We start from the raw sequence: 20,610 nt of genomic DNA, 5'->3' as shown, positions 1-20,610 counted from the left end.
GAACTGTCCATTTTAGAAAACTTGCCCAGCATGCGGGAATCTGATGCACATGAACAGTAAGTCTACAATCAGCCTGTAAAAGGCTGCCAACCAGATTTGGCGGGGCACTAACAGCATTATTGAATTTACTAGTTTTGTACTCATTATCTTATATCAAGGTCTCTCTGAACAAGATAAAGACAAGTGCTAATACTGTGTCAAATCTCATCTTGTACTTCCATATTGGTAGAAAACCACCTTTCATTGAGGAGAGTGTCCCACAAGGACAAGCACCTATTTATTCTCTCGCATGACAACTAATACTTAGTCAAATCCTGGCTGCTCAAATACTATTTCTGCACACATCTCGTCACGTCTTCTAGGTTCACTGGCACTCAGAAAAATGATTCTAGGTTTCCTGCATCCTTCTACTATTTCACCACTGTCTGATGAAATGATATTTGATATAGCCTTGAATAAAATGACATAATCCTTTAAAACGGGTTGACAACAGAAGTCACACAGAGCAGAATAAATGTTATCTCAAATTTTTAAAATGAGCCGACTGCGTTTGATCATAAATACAATAGAATCAACTGATTCATTCCATGAATTAAACATGCATAGAATAAATAAGGATTCGTAAACATTTGCATGTCTGTAAAGTTGTTAATTCATAAGTTTTAGAAGTCAATACTGTAGGTTGTAGTGTCTGTGGTGCAAATGTAAGTAAATGCACATGTGGCAGAACCGCAATTTACATAAAATACTCATGAATACTCATGCAGTCACGCAGCATCATGGATGTCACACTTAAAGGTTATACTACATACATAATGGTTTATTTAGGCGAATAACAAGTCAAGCATAAGCAAATTGTGAACAAACTCATCGAAAGATGACCTGCACCAAGCTGTTATTTTAAGATTATTTTCAACCTGCCAGCTGTAAGGTTTGAACTTTAACAATCCTTGTGCAAGAATCCTCTGGAGACGCTGTCATTGATGTGCACTGCAGTGAGACAGATCAATAACGGGACGTTTGAGGATTTGACCGCTCTCCTGGAATACACACGAGCCGCCACACAAAGCAGTGCAGTGAGCATTACTGACCTCACTAAAACACAAGCATTTAGACAATCTCCTTGGTTCTACTTTTATAGCATAAAGTCACACTCTGAAACCTGCACTGCTTTTCATGTAACAAACTCTGTCTCCAACAAGACTAACGTACGCAAATCTCACACTGCCCTGTCCTGCTGACAAAGAGATCTTTAAACACATACTTCTGTTGAGTGTCACTGGTAATGTCATTAATTCTACTGTCACAGAGTCTAATAAACAAGAGGTAATGTGCAGTCAGTCATTATCACATAACAGGGTGACCATGACCCCAAAGCGGAAGCAAACTCTACCTTTTAAAAGAAAATATTAAATGCAAATATATATTCCAAGGAAACAGGCTGTGACGTGAGCAGAGCTTAAAAAGTGTGTGCTGCTGTATCAATACAGCAAAGACCATGAATAAGTGATTTCTCTTTCCCCTCCTTTCTCTAATTCCTCCAGCAGCAAGTTCATTCTGTATATCGATCTTCTTTCTCTAATCGGCCCGGTCTCTCTCTCTAAAACACACACACACACACTCACTCAGTCTAATGCACTCCTGGACTCATATTCTCTTCAAGAACAACACAAACCAGAGCAGTAAAAAATAAAGGCAAATTTAATAAGAGAGAGACGGTGAGAGATGTGTGTGGTTGTAATGAGGCTCCGGCAGAATACAGCTGAAGACACTGAAGACAATTTAATTGCCTGTATAGACTATATATAATGTATAGACTATAGAACAATTCCATATAAAACAATAGTGGATTTACTGTAACATCAAATTTGACAAAATGTTAAAATATGTTTTAATGTATGTTTTTTTTCTCCCTTTAAATACTTCAAGAATAGTTTATTTTAAAAGAAATAAAAGAGCAGTTTCATGTCTATCCTTGTATTGCTCAACTAGTGGAGGTTGATGTGGGATTTAGAAAGTAATTAGTAATAAGTAATACAATACATTTTAGAGAGAGTAATTAGTACAGTAATCTAATTACACTGTTAATGATGTAATAAGTAGCTATACCTTTAAAAAAAAAAACTTCTACTTGATCTGGAAAATTGGATTTTATTCTGAAATTGCATATAATTTCAACCAAAAACATAACTGATCACCAATTCTAATAGCTTATTCCCAAAATTTGTTTATTTTCTGTAAATTTCTCTTTTTTTAACACTTTCAGCTCATAAGTTTACATACCCCTTGCAGAATTTGCAAGATATTAATAATTTCAACAAAATAAGAGGGATCATAACAATGGCAGCACAATACATTAAGTAACATTTGGTAATTTGTGTAAATTTAGTTATTATTTTGCATTGTGGACTATATGTAGATGTCCGTTATGTGTAACGGCGTACAGTACTAAATAAAAATAACATGCAATTTGTATGATCCCTCTTATTTTGTTGAAATTATTAACATGTTCTGCAAAAGGTAAAAGCTTTGGTAGAACTGCATCTTTAAGTCCTGTTTTCTAACATCGTTTAGATCTGAAAGAAACAACTCTCAAATATGAAATATCACAGTTTGACCATTGCTGGCCTGAAATATCAGATGCTTTCATCATCCGTTGTACTGTGTTTATGTCTTCACACCAGCGCCGCTGTTGCGCTAACGGCTGACAGGCTCACAGTTACCATCATCCATATGAGCTTTAAAATAAACACACATGAGAGCTGACCTTTACATGAGACAAATGAAGCAGCAGATCCGCTGGACTCACTCATGACCTGATTACTGCTCACCGCCGCTGAACGCCACATGCATGACAGGAGGCATTCATCTACTGAACCACCACAGCTCACATCCGCTCCTACACTGCCATATGCACTGCACTGCCACGTGCAAATCAGATTCATATATACATTATCCATCTGGGTTGACTTTCATGGCACACAGAAATGAGCAGGGACACATTAAGGCAAAACATATCCACATAATGGACCTCTGAAAAGTGAAGATGATCTCTGGGAGACATTTGTAAAAGTGCTAGCTAAATTAATTACATTAAAATTCAGTATGATGCGAATACTTTTAACAACTGCTGCTGGTAGCTTCAGTCTCGCATTCTTTTTACTTTTCTTCAACTGAAATGTCAATATTAGCTGAAAAAACAGACAGATGCAAGCTTCAAAAGGCTCTTGCAGAGCAAATGCAGACTAACAGACCCGCTGCTCCCAGCTATGTCATTAATAATAATCAAACACAGCTAATGAATAAAACACACTCACTGTTTTTGTCTGGATAACTTTAGTAAGTCATCTAGAGTTAGTAAGTGCATTGAGAACCTGGTGTATTGCTTGAAATTCGTTTGTTTAATAACTTTTTAATCACTTGCGTACTTAATTGAAAACTACTTGAAGGTTACATGCCATTGTTTTTACTTATTGATAATGAATCATTTGCATCAAAATTTAAAATAGTTAAAAAGTTAAATGAATTAAATGGTGAACTGCTGCTGGTAGCTTCAGTCTCGCATTCTTTTTACTTTTCTTCAACTGAAATGTCAATATTAGCTGAAAAAACAGACAGATGCAAGCTTCAAAAGGCTCTTGCAGAGCAAATGCAGACTAACAGACCCGCTGCTCCCAGCTATGTCATTAATAATAATCAAACACAGCTAATGAATAAAACACACTCACTGTTTTTGTCTGGATAACTTTAGTAAGTCATCTAGAGTTAGTAAGTGCATTGAGAACCTGGTGTATTGCTTGAAATTCGTTTGTTTAATAACGTTTTAATCACTTGCGTACTTAATTGAAAACTACTTGAAGGTTACATGCCATTGTTTTTACTTATTGATAATGAATAATTTGCATCAAAATTTAAAATTTTAAATAGTTAAAAAGTTAAATGAATTAAATGGTGTTTTCCTGAATTCATTGGTATCATGCAATTGCATTGTTATTGTACCGATTACTGATATTTTGGTACAGATACAACTCTATATGGAACACATGCATTCTAGTAATGCATTCTGTTTAAAATAAATATCTTTGAGGAATAAATGAATTAATTTCATGCTCAAGAAACTGCATTTGAATCTGTTTAGTATGCGTGTATAAAGGCGTTATCATTCTGGAATATGCAACTGCTTCAGAGAAATGTTATAAAAGACTATGCCATATAAAATGTCACATTTCTTGACCTTAAACAACCATACAGCAACAGTACTGTCTGTGTCATCCACATCATAAACCACACAATCCTTACACATAGATTTTTTTTTTTTTTTTGACCAAAGATTGTGGTACTGAATATCTGGCCCCAGCGGTACCACACAGTTTCCTTATTATGCTTTGAAGTGTTTTGTATGGAAATTCTCTGACAGTTTGAAACATAATTTACCTTTGCATCAGCTGATTTGGTTGTTTTAAACTCAGGGCCGGAGTGGGACTCATTTTCAGGCCTGGAGTTTCATGCCTTAGACCGTCCCACTTTAGTTCACGACTGACTAAATTAAAATAATGGGACCCACTTTATATTAAGTGGCCTTAACAACTATGTACTTACATTTAAATTAATAATTTGGTACAATGCACTTATTGTGTACATACATGTTTTTACATTGTACTTATATTTTAAAAATACCTGCATGTAATTACATCTGTAATTAATTTCTGTAATTACATTTATAATTACACTGTTGACCCCATCCCTTACACCTTAACCCACCCTTAAACCTACCCATACCAACAAACCTGTCCCTAACCTTACCCATATCCCACCTTAATAGCAGCAAAAGTGTTTTTCAATACAATATGAACACAATAAGTACATTGTACTTAATTTTTGATGTAAGTGCATAGTAGTTAAGGCCACTTAATATAAAGTGGGGTCAAATAAGGTAATTAAAACCTCAGTATACAAGTATGCAATAGTGCACTGTTCTCTAATATGTATGTAAATCATGCACCACATAGCTTTTACAAAAGCATAGAGCTTTCACTTCTGAAAGAATAGAAAAAAAAACATTACCGGTTAAACCAGCAGACTGCCTGTGGCTCTGTTGCTCTTCCGACACATTGTCTTCTACTGTCACTGAGAAAGAGAATTTGACCGTTAGCTGATGTCCTTTAAAGCCCACAGCAGAAATACCAACTCTCAATCTTACTGAAATTATATACATACTGTATATATGTGTGCAAATAAATAACAAACAACAACAGGGTGTCTTAAAGAAACTCCTCTTAAATCTCAGTTTGACAGTTTAAAAGCTGAGCCCAAGCCTCCGTTACGAATTCCAAAACGTCACTTTAGAACTAGTAACGAAAGAACATTGGGTTGCTTCATTGAAAACTTATTGTATTAGTGTATTAAAAGCTCGCTGTATTATGTAGAGCATTATGTGAGAGAGGTGGACTGGGCGAGTGTGATTGCCTGCATCTGATACAGCATTCATTCTTCAGCTCAATCTCATATTCACAATAAAACATTAGTTTGAATGTCTGCTGAGGAATATCTTTGTCGTACTATCTTTTCATCTGTTAAGGGTGATTTCTATTGACAGCGCTGCTCAGTGCAGTTGTTGGCTGTCCTTGAAAGAAAAAATAACTTCCTCGTTTACAACCCTGTTACAGTCTCTTTCAATATAAAAGTCTTTACTGCTGACTCGCTCAAACAAACGGTCTCTTGTCACCATCTAATAGCGGAACAAAAATCACCATCACTAACACAGACCATTTCGACACCAAATACTATTATTAAATACTAGTATTTATTTATATAGAATATTATTTATTGAACAATAGTATTTAATAAACAATAATACCCATTATAAGATGTTTGTACAATTACAAAACATGGCACAAGCTGATTGGCCTCTGCTGCAGCCAATGAGATTAGCTTGCTCAACATTTAAATGTTCACTGTAACCCTCCACCTCCCCCAGCACCACCTGTCTAGATCTGCTGCAGGATTAATATATGCCTATTAATCCAGCACAATATTGCAGCACAATAGCAGCAGCAGCATAGCAGCTCTAGTCCACCATGACCAAATACATTAACACTGTCTTAACATGACACTGAACACTGAATTAACATGCTAAAACATTCAGAGAGTTGTCATGATTGAAATATATACTTATTTTTAAACTTTAACAAATTCCTCTGTGGTTGAAATGATGTTGTGATTTAAGCTTAGCAACTTTGTATTTTGCAAGGTGGTTACAAAATTTAAGAATGGGACCAATTGTTTGAGAATGATCAATTGAAAATCCATTTTTGTTGACCACAAATTTAAGGATGCAATCCCCTAATAGTGCTTCCTCAGTGTATATGGTGATTACGGTTGCTTAATGTGATTTCTAAAAATTATCCTTAAATTTGTATGTACTGTACAAATGGCAACTTTCCAGTCAACATGTAGCTTACAAATAACCCACATTTAGCCTACAAACATAAAACAATGTTATATGCCAATAAAGTGATTTTTACAGGTACCAGAGTTCCAGAAACAGACTTTGTGCTGCAAAATGTGCCTTTCACTTCATTAGAGACTCATTCTCTACCCATTAAACAGGAAATGTTCCTCCTGTATGCCAGGTGTGGAGAACTAAATGGATTTTTGAAGCACAAGGAGAACAAAGACTCCCACCTGCTTCATGAGAAATGAGGCTTTCTGGGAGGAGACTTCAGCTCTACCCCTGCGGTCTCCATTATACCTCCAGTATCTGCACTTTCATTTCCTGGCACAGAGGAAAGAGACGCCTGACGAGACCTTCCCGCTGGTCTCTGGCACTGACTGACAGCCCAGAATGCTGCTTTGAAAAGCACCTTTAAAAAGAAGTCCTCCATCTGACACAATTAAGCTGGAAGGCCAATAGTTGTACAAAGGCAGGCTTTCTGCTCAAGCACGAAGATACAGTAAACTTCCGCCAAAATAATCCAAAACTGCAAAATCATCATTTGACTGAGTTATCTGCCATTTAGCAGATGTCATTCAAAAGCAACAGTACACCAGACAGTCTTCCTAGAGTATACGGAAGAGTCTGGCAGTATATTTCATACTCTAGGGCTCATAACTGACAGACTGGAAAGCTGGAGAAATTATAATTGTGCTCTCTGGCTCACCTTTTATTGCAAACTAAAATAACTACCTTTGCATCCCAGATCTTTAAATATTAAAGGGATAGTTCACCCAAAAAGGAAAATTCAGTCATTTACTCGCCCTCAAGCTGTTCCAAACCTGCATGAGTTTCTTTCTTCTGCTGAACACAGAAGAAGATATTTAAAATAATGTTGCTAACCTAAAGGTTTCTGGTCCCCATTGACTTTTTATTCCATAAACATCAAATGGAAACAATGAATGTTAGGTTATCAACATTTTTCAAAATATCATCAATATTCATACAGGTTTGGAATGACTTGAGTAAATGATGACAGATTTTTCATTTTTGGGTTAACTATCCCTTTAAGTGTCTTTCATAATCTAGCAAGTACAATCCATTTATCATCCTGACAATTTAACTGCATCTATCTTGACTTTTACATCATGAATCATTTGTGTTGGTCAATAACCTATTTAAAACACAAATAAAAATGCATTGTGATTTATTAAAGTAAGATTCAGTATTCAAAAAACACATACATATTAATTTATGCAAACAAACTAGGTTACATGTGTGAACTACCGACAACGTGGCAAAATGTTGTGGCACAGAGCATATCTGCATGACTCCTCAAACGAGCATCCATCAGGAGACTAGCTAAAGGACTAACACTAGCCAGGATTTAATCTGCCTATTTTTAAGTGAATTTAGGGAGGACACATATAAATGCTACAACAATAAGTACAAACATCAAGTAAGTGTTCATTTGTGCATTTTTAAATAACACTCCAGTCTCTGTTCAAACTCATATTGTTTGTATTTCACTTGTTGTTGCATTCCAGGTAGCTTATATACAGGGAACGTTATTGTTCAATAAATGTTCTGCAGTAGTTTATTGTATTCATCATTATTTTATATCTTTTTTATTTTTTTATTTTAGTGCAGTTAAAATCGATTAATCGTGATTAATCGCATCCAAAATAAAAAATTTGTGTTTACATAATATATGTGTGTACAAATACACACACGTACATGTATACATTAGGGGAAGTATTTTAAGAATTCTAAAAATGCATTTTAATAAGCTGTGATTAATTATTAAATTATATCATTTCAGGGCAACTGTAGATTGACTGAACAAAATTTTTATACAAATATTAATAAGCAGTGAAGCAGTTTTTTTTTCTTAAGAAATAATAATACAATATGATTCTGAATTACTTAGGTTTTTCTTCTTTTAATAAGGTTTTATTTTTTTTATTATGATATTAGGACAGATACATTGACATTTCTGATTTGTGCATGTGAATATTTACTGTATTGTTGAACCCATTAATAGAGAGAATAAAGATACTGATCTGCTTCTAAAAAACTTCTAAAGATCATTCTTTATGTTTGTTAACTTAAATGCATACAATACTGTTGACTGTTTATTATTCAACAGGGAACAGTAAAAAAAATCCTACAAACATTACAACTATACAAACAGTACATTCACAATTGAATGAATATTTGATGCACCATCAAAAAAGAAAAGTGAATATTTACTGTATTGTTGAACCCATTAATAGAGAGAATAAAGATACTGATCTGCTTCTAAAAAACTTCTAAAGATCATTCTTTATGTTTGTTAACTTAAATGCATACAATACTGTTGACTGTTTATTATTCAACAGGGAACAGTAAAAAAATCCTACAAACATTACAACTATACAAACAGTACATTCACAATTTAATGAATATTTGATGCACCATCAAAAAAGAAAACAATATATTGCTAAATCATGACAAACGTAATCATGCACAGTTTAAATAGAATGTATACAGTGTACGTAAAATTTATATATTAATTTATAAGTGATGCATACAGCAGCCGATCACTTAACATGTTCAAACATTTCTGAAAAGATTAAAAAATAAGTCCCTTTATCAGTCAGCAAACTATTGATCAATAATCTAATACAGTCAAAATATGTGTACGTGAAACATCACAGAGTTGTTGTTTTTTTACTGCTTTATGAACATTTCTGTAAAATGCACCTCAAAAATCATCCAACTAATGAACATAAATAAAGGCAGTCTCATTTATGTCCATCGGGAGCTCTGTCTCAGAAACAGAGAGGAATGTGGCACAGCAAACACGGCAAACCACAGCCAAAGAATTACCAAGGAATGAACAATATAGACTGGTAAGATGTAAACCTTAAGTGCAAAGTTGCTTTAAATAAAAGTGCCAAATGTATATAAATAGCTTCAAAAAGGAAACTGTTAAATGTTGCATTGTTACATTCATATCTATTCAAAGACTTTGTCCTCCTATTTTTCCACCTACTGGCACTACACTAATAGCATAATAACCACAAATGCAACTCAATTCAAGCAAACTATATCCATCATGATATTATTTATACAGTTTATATAATTCAAGTTTATTACCTGATTCACTCGTAAATTACAATGCACACTTTATGCAAACAAATTAGGCCTATGTCTACAAAAAAGAACTAAAAGAAAGCTGATACGGGTCAGTTTAGGGACAGGTTTAGTGGTATGGGTAGGTTTAAAGGTGGGTTAAGAGGCAGCAGTAGAGTCAGATGTAGATGTCATTACAGATGTAGTTAGCTACAAAAGTAAATGCATTTGCAGGCAGGTAATAGCAGCTCAGAAACATGTATGTACACATTAGGTATATACAGTGAATGAAATGATTCGATTTAAAAGAATTAATTCAATCAATCATTTAGAATTTTTAACTTGCAACCATGCATTAAGTTCAGTATCAGATCCCGATTAATTTTTTAAAGCGTGTTACGTTACAAATAAAGCATAATTTCAACCAAACCCTAACTTCAACCAATAATAAATACATACTCAGTACTTATTTGTGTAATTACATTGTGACAACATCACCTTAAAATTAGGGATGCACCGATACCAATACCGATACTGATATCGGTATCGGGCCCGATACAGAGCTCTTGTACTGGTACTCGTTAAAATGCCCCGATACCAAACGCCGATACCGCATAGCATGTGATAAGTGCCATATTCAGACAAAGAAACACCGACAACAGAACAACAGACAGCAGAACGGCTGCATTTAGTTCATTATCATGTCATGTTGCGACCTCCAGAGTTGTATTATTTGTATAACATCCTCACTATATTTATAAAGCCTTTACATGCTAAGAATCCTCTCTAAATATTTGGGATCACCCCCGAGTAAGTTCCCCATGCACTTACCATCTGACAAAAGCACAAACAAAGTGTGATCAAAAGACGCGAGATTGATATGATTTGCTTTTTTGTTGCAATCATAGTGTTTGCAGGATGTAAACATTTTTTTGTATGTGGTTTCGTTCTGTCAAGAGGTCTCTGTTGTCTTTCAGATGAATATGAGCGGTGCGCAGGGTCCCAGCATGCTGTCAGACTCTCTCCCCAAACCTGAAGCTCTTTTCTACCTGCAGCCCCCAGCCGTTCCTCACAAACACAAACAAACAGCGCTCCAAACCCGCACAGACTGCTCCAGCTTTCATTAGGAACAACACTCATGTTCTTCCGCAGTTTGGTGTAGTTAGCAGCATGCAAACTTTTCATTGTCATATTTATTGTGTGAATCAGAAAAACTTACTTACTAAGGGTCTGAAACTGGCTTCGTCCTGTAAAAGCTGTTGGGCTGTGCTTCTAAAGTCACATATGGTTATATTTGTAAAGTGTGATCAGATGTTATAGTTTTATCTTTCTTTTTTTTTTTTTTTAGGGGCCTATGCCTGAGCAGTGTGGCAGACAGACAATATAATGTCATACAGTATATAGAGACAAGAAATATATATAAACTAAAATAAGTAAAACTAAAACCGAAAAACTATGACTGAATAAATGAAGCTAGAAAAAAACAACAATTGTCTGAAACATTACATATTAAAGATATTTAGTTACTCACCACATATGTATATATATATAGGCTATATAAATATATAGTTATTTTTACTATTTATTGACAGTTGTCAGTAGATATATACACCATTCAAAAGTTTGGCATCAGTAAGATTTCTAATGTTTTTAAAGAAGTCTCTTATGCTGATCAAGGCTGCATTTATTTGATCACAAAATACAGAAAAAAACTAATATTGTGAAATATTTTACCATTTAAAATAATACGTTTCTATTTTAATATACTTTAAATTATAATTTATTCCTGTGATGCAAAGCTGAATTGTCAGCATCATTACTTCTATAAGTTATATATTAGATTTTTCTCTTCGCACTAATAATTGTAAAGTCTGTGTACTGAGGAGACTCTGGTGTTTTCTCTGGCGTCTTCCAGCTCTCTTGCAGCTCCTCACCGGGTCTGTGCCATGAACCGTCGAGTCGTGCCAAACTCCTCGTGCTACAGAGAAAAGACAAACTACATACTACAGCACTGCTTTCCAGCGCTCATGCTTTGGTGGTCTTTGTCACAAAGAACAGACCACTGATTTATTCGCTGGCATGCATTCTTTTGAAATCCACATCGTTTGTCACCTTCACCATGTTGCCAGTGTTTTGGTTAAGACTGACCGCTAATATTTGTAACCTTCCAAGTTGGCCGAGCGCAGGCGGGCATCAGCACAGATCAGACCGGGCCTGTGGATAGAGTGTGGCGGGACGTCGTGCCCTTGCTCGGGGTTTTTGGCAGAGCATGACAGCAGCGTCTGGCAGCAGCTCATTCGTGTCTTGTTGCATCGCAGCACATGTTCAGTCATCTACCTCGGCAGGTTTTCTGTGGCAGAGGTTTTGTTTTGCACGTTTCCAGTGAGTGAAAGGACATCGCTGTGCTTTTGTGATTGCTTTTGGTTTTTTAGTTGCACAGTTCTCTAGACATTCAAGACTATTTTAATAGCATCACTGCTGGAGGGTTGAAATGTTTGTACAACAATAACTGCAGAGAATATGAAAATGCCTAAGGTAAGGGAAAAGCAGCACGTGAAATGAGTAGTACCAAAGCCACTTAGAAGGCAAGCCTGCAACCTTTAGCCAAAAAAGCGTGACGGCTAATGCTTTAGCAGTACGTGGGAAAGGAGACGGCTGGTTTTTTTTTGTTTGTTTTTTAAAGGGAGGATACAATGCTGTTTCATGCATTCAGAGTTGTTTACACTGTTAAAGAGTTGGATTCTCATGCTAAGCATGGACAAAGTTTCAAAAAACAATTTGGACGTATGGCTGAGTATTTCTGTGCCAAAAAACTTACTTCCGGGTTGTACAAGTTTCTGAGAGTTTTTCAATCGTGGCTCTTCATGACGTAGACGAGGGTGGAACGCCTTATATGGGCATTTCCCCAGAAGAGCGCGCCCGCGCACGCATGACCAGAGCAAGAGCGAGATCGCGCCCATCAACGCTCTTCATCCGGCGGCAGCGCTGCACGGGACTTGCTCGGGAAGAATGTCTCCAATCCAAAGTGTTTTTGGTTGTACGGGAAAGATAACTTTGTTCAGCTTCCTAAAGAAACCAGCGTCATGTAAACAATGGATAGGATGCAGTACTACTCTATAGGTACTCAAGATTAACATGAGATTGGGTGAAACTGTGTGTGTTATGCCCCCTTTAATGGATATCAATGGAGGAGAGGCTTCACTACACTGAATAAACAGCTTTTTAGAGGAAGCGGCTTATGATTTAATGAATCGACAGCCAATCTTAAACATGTTTTTCACTAAACAATACTTTTGGATTTAATCTGTCTGTGTAGATTCATAACTAAATCATCCAGGTGTTAAAACGTTCAAAAAATTAAATTTTTATTAAAATCACTGGACTATACATTTTTTTTTACAACTGATGAAGGTGTTTGGATAGACACCGGAACGTCTTGTTGATTATTTTTATAGTCCAGTGATTTACATTCTTTGAACCTTTTGGATTTAACTATTTTTAGAGCTCACACTGAAAAAAAAAATGCTGTTTTATAAGAGAAGCCACTGACTTTTTTTTGACAGGTGGGTTTCAGCTTACGGCATTTCTCATTCATTCCTATGGGATCTGTAAACGCCGAGTGTCGCACAACTCCAAACTGAAATTCGATGACGTCAAGGCTGTAATGTCAATGGTTATTAAGGGACACGTGATTCAAGTTAGCCATTACGCTTTCTCCAATAGCAAGTAATACAGACCCTCTCATCTCCCCATAGTTAGATAATCTCTGCAAGAAGTGATACAGGAAATGATGTGACTACGACTCCTACGACGATAGACTGTCGCCGATGTCATTTCCAGTCAAAACACATTTCACACTGCAGAGGCACAGACACATCCAGATATTTCTCAGGCATTGACGACACGTCAGCTTTTCTCCTAGATCACATCTTTCATCATTTACACTATGCAAGCATCATTTGTGTGAACAAGCGCCATTTTGCCTCAGATTTCAGGCTTTTGTTGGCCATTTCCAATAAAATTGTTGGCGAGTGAAAATTGGGCCTAAAAATCAACTACAAATGCGTTTTAGCTGTTCATTTACATAACAATGGCGTTTTTGAAAATGCTAACTTTTAAATCTGGTTTCCCAGTGCAAGTTTTTGAATTATTGCCTCTATGCAAACTACGAAAATGCACATTTTTGAAAACGATGATGTCTTGTGCATGCATATTCTGTGTTCAGTCTAATAGTGTGCAAGCAGGCACATAGCATTTCTTTACAAAGTGGCATCGTCAACTACTGGCCTGGAATGAATAATACAGTGTTTCTAGTCATTTTCACAGATCCGTGAATGGGGGTTTGTTTTGAAAATGCTGTCGTCTGTAGGCAAAACCTTCCAAAAAAAAGCAAAGGAAAACCTTAAATGAAACTCACAAACCCAGTTTCTTCACGAACCCCAGTTTGGGAAACCCTGACGTAACCCTGTAATGTTTAATACACTTTATGTTGTTAATAACAATGAATGGAATATATTTTTTCTCTTTGCATTTTTATATCAATATGCTACAAGATTATCCTATTTAAATCAATGTGTTAAGGTCAAAAGTAATCTAAAGGTAATCAAAAAGTAGTCTTTTTATATTGATTGATTATATTACCTAAAATTGTGTAATGTAACGGATTATGTTACAAACTACATTTTTTGTCATGGAATCTGGCATCAGTAACGGATTACAAATTGTAATTAATCTACCCAGCTCTGAGTAATGTGTTCAATGTATTGCAGTTGTGAAGAAAAGATGATGGACGTAATACTTGGTTACTGGCAGGATGGACCCTCTTCAGTAGAAGAGTGCTGGTTATCTTGAGGACTCGTGTTTAAAGCAGCTGGAGATGGAGGCGACCCCACATCCCTTGCTTTGAGAAACCAGCTCAGCAGGGCTGTCAAACGGTCACACCGGAGTATTCTTCACTGGTGAGGGATGATCTCTGCGCTGGTCCCATCTCTGCTGTCAGGAGGTCTAACATGAGAGACCCGGGGACCGGCGGACAGCAGACTCACATCCCCATAGTTCCCATTTGCAAACTGGAACTCCTCTCACTGGATGACATATACAGCCGTTATTCCCCTTTCTTTTTCTCTCTATTTCTGACTCTCAGGTTCTCAGAGAGAGATACACACACACACACACACACACACACTCTCTCTAAGCAGTTGGTAAGTGATAGCTGGAGCGGCTCTTGGCATGTTAATCAGGCTTTCTTTTGCCGTGGGCTATTTAGAGGATTCACCAACACGCCACACTGAGCTCCCTCACTGCTCCATTCAAGGACAAACGCATCTCAAACGGATATTTATTATCTTTGCTCTTGGCCAATATCCATACTTATTATAGCAAACATACACTCACGGCAGCCACTGAATAAAATATAAATGTAAAATGAGACCAGAGATATTTAAAATGGTTTTCTCTGTTTAAAGTGTGCCCTTCAAATGTTTTCTTTAATAAACTGGTGTTTAATGTAAAAAAATATATAATAATTATATATACAGTATATATATATATTTTTTTTTTTCACAAAATGTGTAATGCAAATAAATAGCATTGGTAAAAATGTGTCACTGTCTGTAGTATACTGAACACAACTCAAAAAAATGACCAGAGTGAAGCTCAAAAAGCAGCTTGTATGCTGAATGAAACCTAAAGACTAATGATTATTCATACTAGCTATACAAAAACCTTGCATAAATGTCATGCTACCTGTATGGAATTTTTATTCCCATCATCTAAATTTTTAACTTTTAGAAAAAGTACAAATACATCGACGCACTAACAGTGTCAACACTACTTGAAACACTACATCATGCATCATATAATAACACCATATATAGACTAAAAGATCATGCACTAGCACTGTTCTAGCTCATTATTAACCCTGGCTGTAGTGCATTCTAGTTTAACAATATACTGCATATTGACTGACCAAACTCTAAATATATTTTGCATTAATACCCAGTAAAAGTTCAGACATTGTCTGCTTTGCTGTTGTCGTGCCAGAGGAAGATTTCTTTTGCCCAGACATTTCGGGAAAAATTATATAATTGAACAAAATTCTGTCAATGGTATACAACTATTAATTTTGCAATCGAGATTGTTAGTCTATAATGAAACATATTTAGCTGTTCACAGATTTTCTGTCTCACACCATGAGAGCTTTGCATCTTAAATAAGTATTTAGAATAATGAGATATGATAATCATCACTATCATAAAGATGTTAGTCTATAATGAAACATATTTAGCTGTTCACAGATTTTCTGTCTCACACCATGAGAGCTTTGCATCTTAAAGAAGTATTTAGAATAATGAGATATGATAATCATCACTATCATAAAGATTTTTTCCCCAGTGCTGTTTGTGAAACTCTTGTAATATGTGTCCAAATAAGGATCATTTGAAGTTCTCTCACTCCCCCTACAGGACACACTGTCTAATTCAGTGAAGAGAGCTGTATTCTTGTGTTACAGAGGATTCGAGGTGAAGGTTCTGATGCAGAGATGTTCTGTTTTTGAGCAACAATATAGTGATGACATATTTATGTAATATAATAACACTTTTATAATTCATTCTGAACTGCACCTTTAATGCTGCAGTATGTTAGAGTAGAGATGTCCCACTTTTATTTTAAAATATTGATAAGATCGTTTGCTTTAATGTGAACATGTTGATCAGAAACCAAAACTAGAAATGCAAACATGACTCTGATATGATGCCACAGATGAGTGGAAGACAATTACACAATGTCCTATTAAAGCAGGAGTATGTAGTTTCTGCTCTACTAGAGTCAGCAGAACTTCAAAATTCCACCAACTCAAACATCACAAACACAGTTCTTACGGCTCTGTTACAGTGAAAGCATGTCTCAACAGGTAAAAGTAGGCTACTTTCAATAAAAGTTCCAACATATTAGAAATACGTTTAACTTTAGCTTACCTGTCGCGAAGAAACTCCACAATTTCATCGCATCGATCAGAGACCCAAACATTCCATCAAATTCCTCCATCTTGTAAATGCATTGCCAGTGTTTACCCTTGTTTTACCTCGATGTATGTCCCTGTGTATTTTGGCAAGTCTTCGTATTTTGTCTTGCACTTCTGTAACGAAATCTGAAGTTGTTTTTCCACACCAGCTAAACACCCTCTGGCTCAGCTGCTGCAGAAGCCACGCCCCCAGACTCTCGCTATTGGCTGCGCCGAGGTATGCAAATACATAAGTTGACAGGCAGGTAGGACATCCAATCATTGCACTCGAATGGAATGCAATGATTGGATGAACATTTTGTGGCTCTGAGACTTCCATTTTTTGTCAGTCAGTAGACCTTATGTAGCTCCGCCCCTTTTTAGCGCTGCACTCTTTGGGCCCTTTTTGAACGATCTAAGCGCATGGTCTGAAGCGCATGGCACAGGTGCACTCAGGGCCTGTACGAAACCACATTTGCTAGTTTAACGACGGGAAAAAAAATGCCGGCGCGCCAGGCGCATGATCCAAAAGGGTTGTACCCATTCTCTTAATGAGTCATGGGTGTGTTTTGGGCGTAACATGCAATAAACCAATCAGAGTCTCATCTCCCATTCATTTTAAAGCCAGTTGCATTGCACCATGACAGATTCGCTATTTACATGGCGGAATTTGCAAGAGCAAAGACTGAACGCTTCTCCAGAGAAGAAACGGATCTGCTTGTGCGTGAGGTTAAAGCGTACACAATAATCTTTTTCATTGTAATTCTTTCATTTTTAATATTTGGCATGTTTGTGTGCTGCTGCGCATCCCTGCGTGTGTAATAAGCAGAGTGTACTCCGCTTGTGCACTCACCTATAGGTGTATATTACTAATGTACCCTTTAATTAAATTTTTAAAAATACTGCACCCATTGACTTTAGATCAGGTTTTAGTTGGTCAATGGCGCAATTGTTTTCAGTTGCCTCAAAATAGCAACGCGCCAACAATGCGCCTGAACACACCTCGTTTTTATACCAGCACGCCCATTGTCGAAAAAATGGCCGCAAGTGCATTTGCTATTTAAACAACGTGGCGCTGGACAAGAAAATGATAACTGCATCGGGCTGAAACTAGCAAAAAACACTTGCACCGGGTGTATAGGCACTTTCGTACCGGAGGAACCTTTTCATAGTTCCTAGAACTATTGGCGGAAGTTCCTGGTTTTTGGCGTGTTCACACTGCAGGAACTAGGAATGTATTTAGTTCTAGGAACTCCGTTTGGGGGAACTACATTAGTTCTATAGGAAACAGTTCTATAGGAACTACCAGTGACGTAGTGTACGCTGATTGGCCAAATGCATCCGGCTACCTGGCATTTTTAAAAAGTGATGTAAAAAATATTTACTCCACGAATATGGAAAACCGCGATAACGGCATTTACCTGTCGTCTGCAGCATTATGTTCTTTTCTCAGCCTCGATGATAACGCTGCAAGATGTCATAAGAGATTTAGTCAGATTTTCGTGCTCTTTTAATTGCGTAAATTGTGCATTTTACATTCCATCTCCGTTATCACAAAACCCGTGACACACAACAAAACAGCTCCGATCACGGCGTTCTCCATTCACCGGTTGTTGATGTTTATAAATGCCGCGAATAAAGACATTGCTGTCGGCCGCTTCAGAGTTCCTGCTGCCGGTGCGAATGCAACCAGGAAAACGGCCCGAGGGAGAAATTGGTTCTCTAGGAACGACCATGCTGGCTAGTTCCTAGAACTACGCGATGCGAAAGCGCCTTATGATAGGGCTCTTTGTCTTCTGTCTTCCGTTTGTATTTCCATGTCGTGAAGGTAAGGTCATACAAATTTATGAATGAAGCTACTTAGAAGACAAAATTCTAAAGATGGCTGCGCACTTGTTTCTCTGACACATAAGGTCTATAACAAAAGGTGTTTATTAAAAAGATTACAAACCCAAGCTTTAATGACAACTTTAACAGATGAGAATACAGTTCATTCAAAAGGTTTTCTAGGGAGGCTGTGATTGGTGTGCGAATTCAAGCACAGTAGGTTATTTCTAAAAAGGTATTTAAAACTATGGCATTTAATACGTTTATCTATGTAAATGTATGGATAGAATAATCAGTAAAATAAACATGTCTGAAGTTCTGGTTATAGTGACTATCGCTGTGTAAGGCACTGGTTAGCGTAGCCGCACATCTATGGCCCTGTGGCACGATGGCTGCTGCCCAATAAAGCTGCCGGCTTCCCCTGGGCTGCTAGTTCAAGTCTCCGGTTGCTGGTTGCGTTCACACCATTTATTTAGTGTGACACATCTCCAATTAAAGTGTGCAGAGAGCTGCATCCCCCCTCTCTCCTCCCCTCAAACCCTCTATCATAAAGAGAGAATGACAAAGAAGAGAGAAAGATGGAGAATATTCTGCCTTCCAGCGATGATTGCAGTCATTTCCCACTGTGGCAGCTCACAGTCTTGCCCTGAGAGGTGCTCTGAATTATAATTGTGAGACGAACGGAAGCAGTGTTTTTCTGTGACAGCACAGTTAGTGAACACCGATACCATGACCTTATAAAATGGACACTTTAATCGATCAAGTTTATTTTGGTTGCTGACTTATTTCTGCCTAATCACAATGCCGACTTCATTAAATATACTATATATAGTAATATAACTCTTTGCAGTGTCTTCCTTATTTACAAACCTGATTTTAATAAGCTCTTTTGCACAGAACTTCATGAACTGAACTTGCGTCATATAAGGGAGAAATACAAAATGTGCAGTGGTTTCCCTGGACCGGAGCCAGACACTGCTCTAACACTTGTCATTTTGATCCTGTTTTCTCCCAAATCACCCTGATGTTCCAGGATCCGACAGCCATAGGCATGCTCTTAGTTACAAGAAAACAGAAAACATATGAGTATTTGAAATGCCTGATTAAGGACCACCCATTAGCTCAATGATGGTATCCAGTGGAATGCCAGTGCCAGTGGTTCCCAATAGCAAAGCTTTTCCCTCAACACTTGTTTGGAAGAGAGCTATGAGGTGACTTCCAACAGAATTGTGCCCTACTCCCTTCGAATGGCAGAGCCCTTGAAGTTAGTTCTCTGAAGGGTGCAGGGCATTACTGTAAATTTTTGGAGTGCCCTTGGCAAAGGGACTGATTGACCAAATGTTACTTTGACATCTCTGCGTGCACGCAGCATCCAGCACATCAGCCTGACTTCTATTTAATGGGAATGGTTGGAAAAAGACCACCAAATGACTGAATGACTTGCCTGTGGAACATCCTACAGAGTTGTAGTTAAAGCTTTCGGTGTGCCAATGACAACTGCACACAGGGCATGCTACTCAATCTGTAATGTGCTAATAAAACATCTTTCAGTCATCATCTGAAGGCCCATTCAGAAGCTGAAGTGGAGGAGATTGGTGAAGGTTTTGAGAGTTTGAGCAGGCATGCTGCTTTTATGAGGCCAGTTGGAGCTATCAATGGCTGCCACATTGGAATAAGAGATCCAGCTTTAGGTGAGGGCTACTAAAACAGAAAACTTCACCCAATCATTCTTCAGGCAGTACGTGACCACAATGCAAAGTTTTTGGACATTTTTGCTGGTTTCCCGGGGTCTGTGCATGACTCCAGGGTCTTAAAAAAGTCATGTTTATGTCTCATGGTCATACCCTCCACCTGGCCTTTTCATCCTTGTTTAAAAGAGCCAATCTGCCACAATACACTTTTTAAAGAACCACTACGAGGCATTGTTGAAGCACGCTTTAACCAGCATTATGCTAAGGCCTGATCTATAATGGAAAGAGCCTTTGGAATGCTGAAGAACCATTGGTGGGCAATATTTCTGCATTCTTTGATGGTTTACCACATATTTGCCATTGACGAGCAGCAGTAATGTTAGTACCGGACTTTTTCAAAAGATATATTCAACTGCCTAAAAACAAAACAGGGTTCAAAGCCGGTGTTAACCATGGTCCATTTATGTACAAAATAAACTATGAAATTGCATCTTGGTAAGATATCAGTCAACATTTGAACGGCTTATATATATATATAT

General features: G+C 37.2%; 1 protein-coding gene across 3 annotated transcripts in view; it reads right to left on the bottom strand.

Annotated features, from left to right (window-relative positions):
* LOC107705137 (zinc finger protein 521) overlaps positions 1-16,704 on the bottom strand; it is a 115,606-nt gene extending 98,902 nt beyond the window's left edge. Inside the window, exons 1-2 of one of the 3 annotated variants that reach the window (XM_016508293.1) lie at positions 16,528-16,704; positions 5,065-5,127 (exon numbers count right to left, since the gene is read on the bottom strand). In XM_016508293.1, the coding sequence (XP_016363779.1) occupies positions 5,065-5,127; positions 16,528-16,597 (133 nt within the window). In that variant the 5' untranslated portion in view covers positions 16,598-16,704. The remainder of the gene's footprint in view (positions 1-5,064; positions 5,128-16,527) is intronic. The other 2 variants (XM_016508291.1, XM_016508292.1) reach the window with 2 other exon arrangements.
* Positions 16,705-20,610: the final 3,906 nt, after the last annotated feature.

Source organism: Sinocyclocheilus rhinocerous, unplaced genomic scaffold (genome assembly GCF_001515625.1).
Source record: "Sinocyclocheilus rhinocerous isolate Xijiao unplaced genomic scaffold, SAMN03320098_v1.1 scaffold173, whole genome shotgun sequence".
NCBI lineage: Eukaryota > Metazoa > Chordata > Actinopteri > Cypriniformes > Cyprinidae > Sinocyclocheilus > Sinocyclocheilus rhinocerous.
This window is presented reverse-complemented; position numbering and strand designations above follow the sequence as displayed.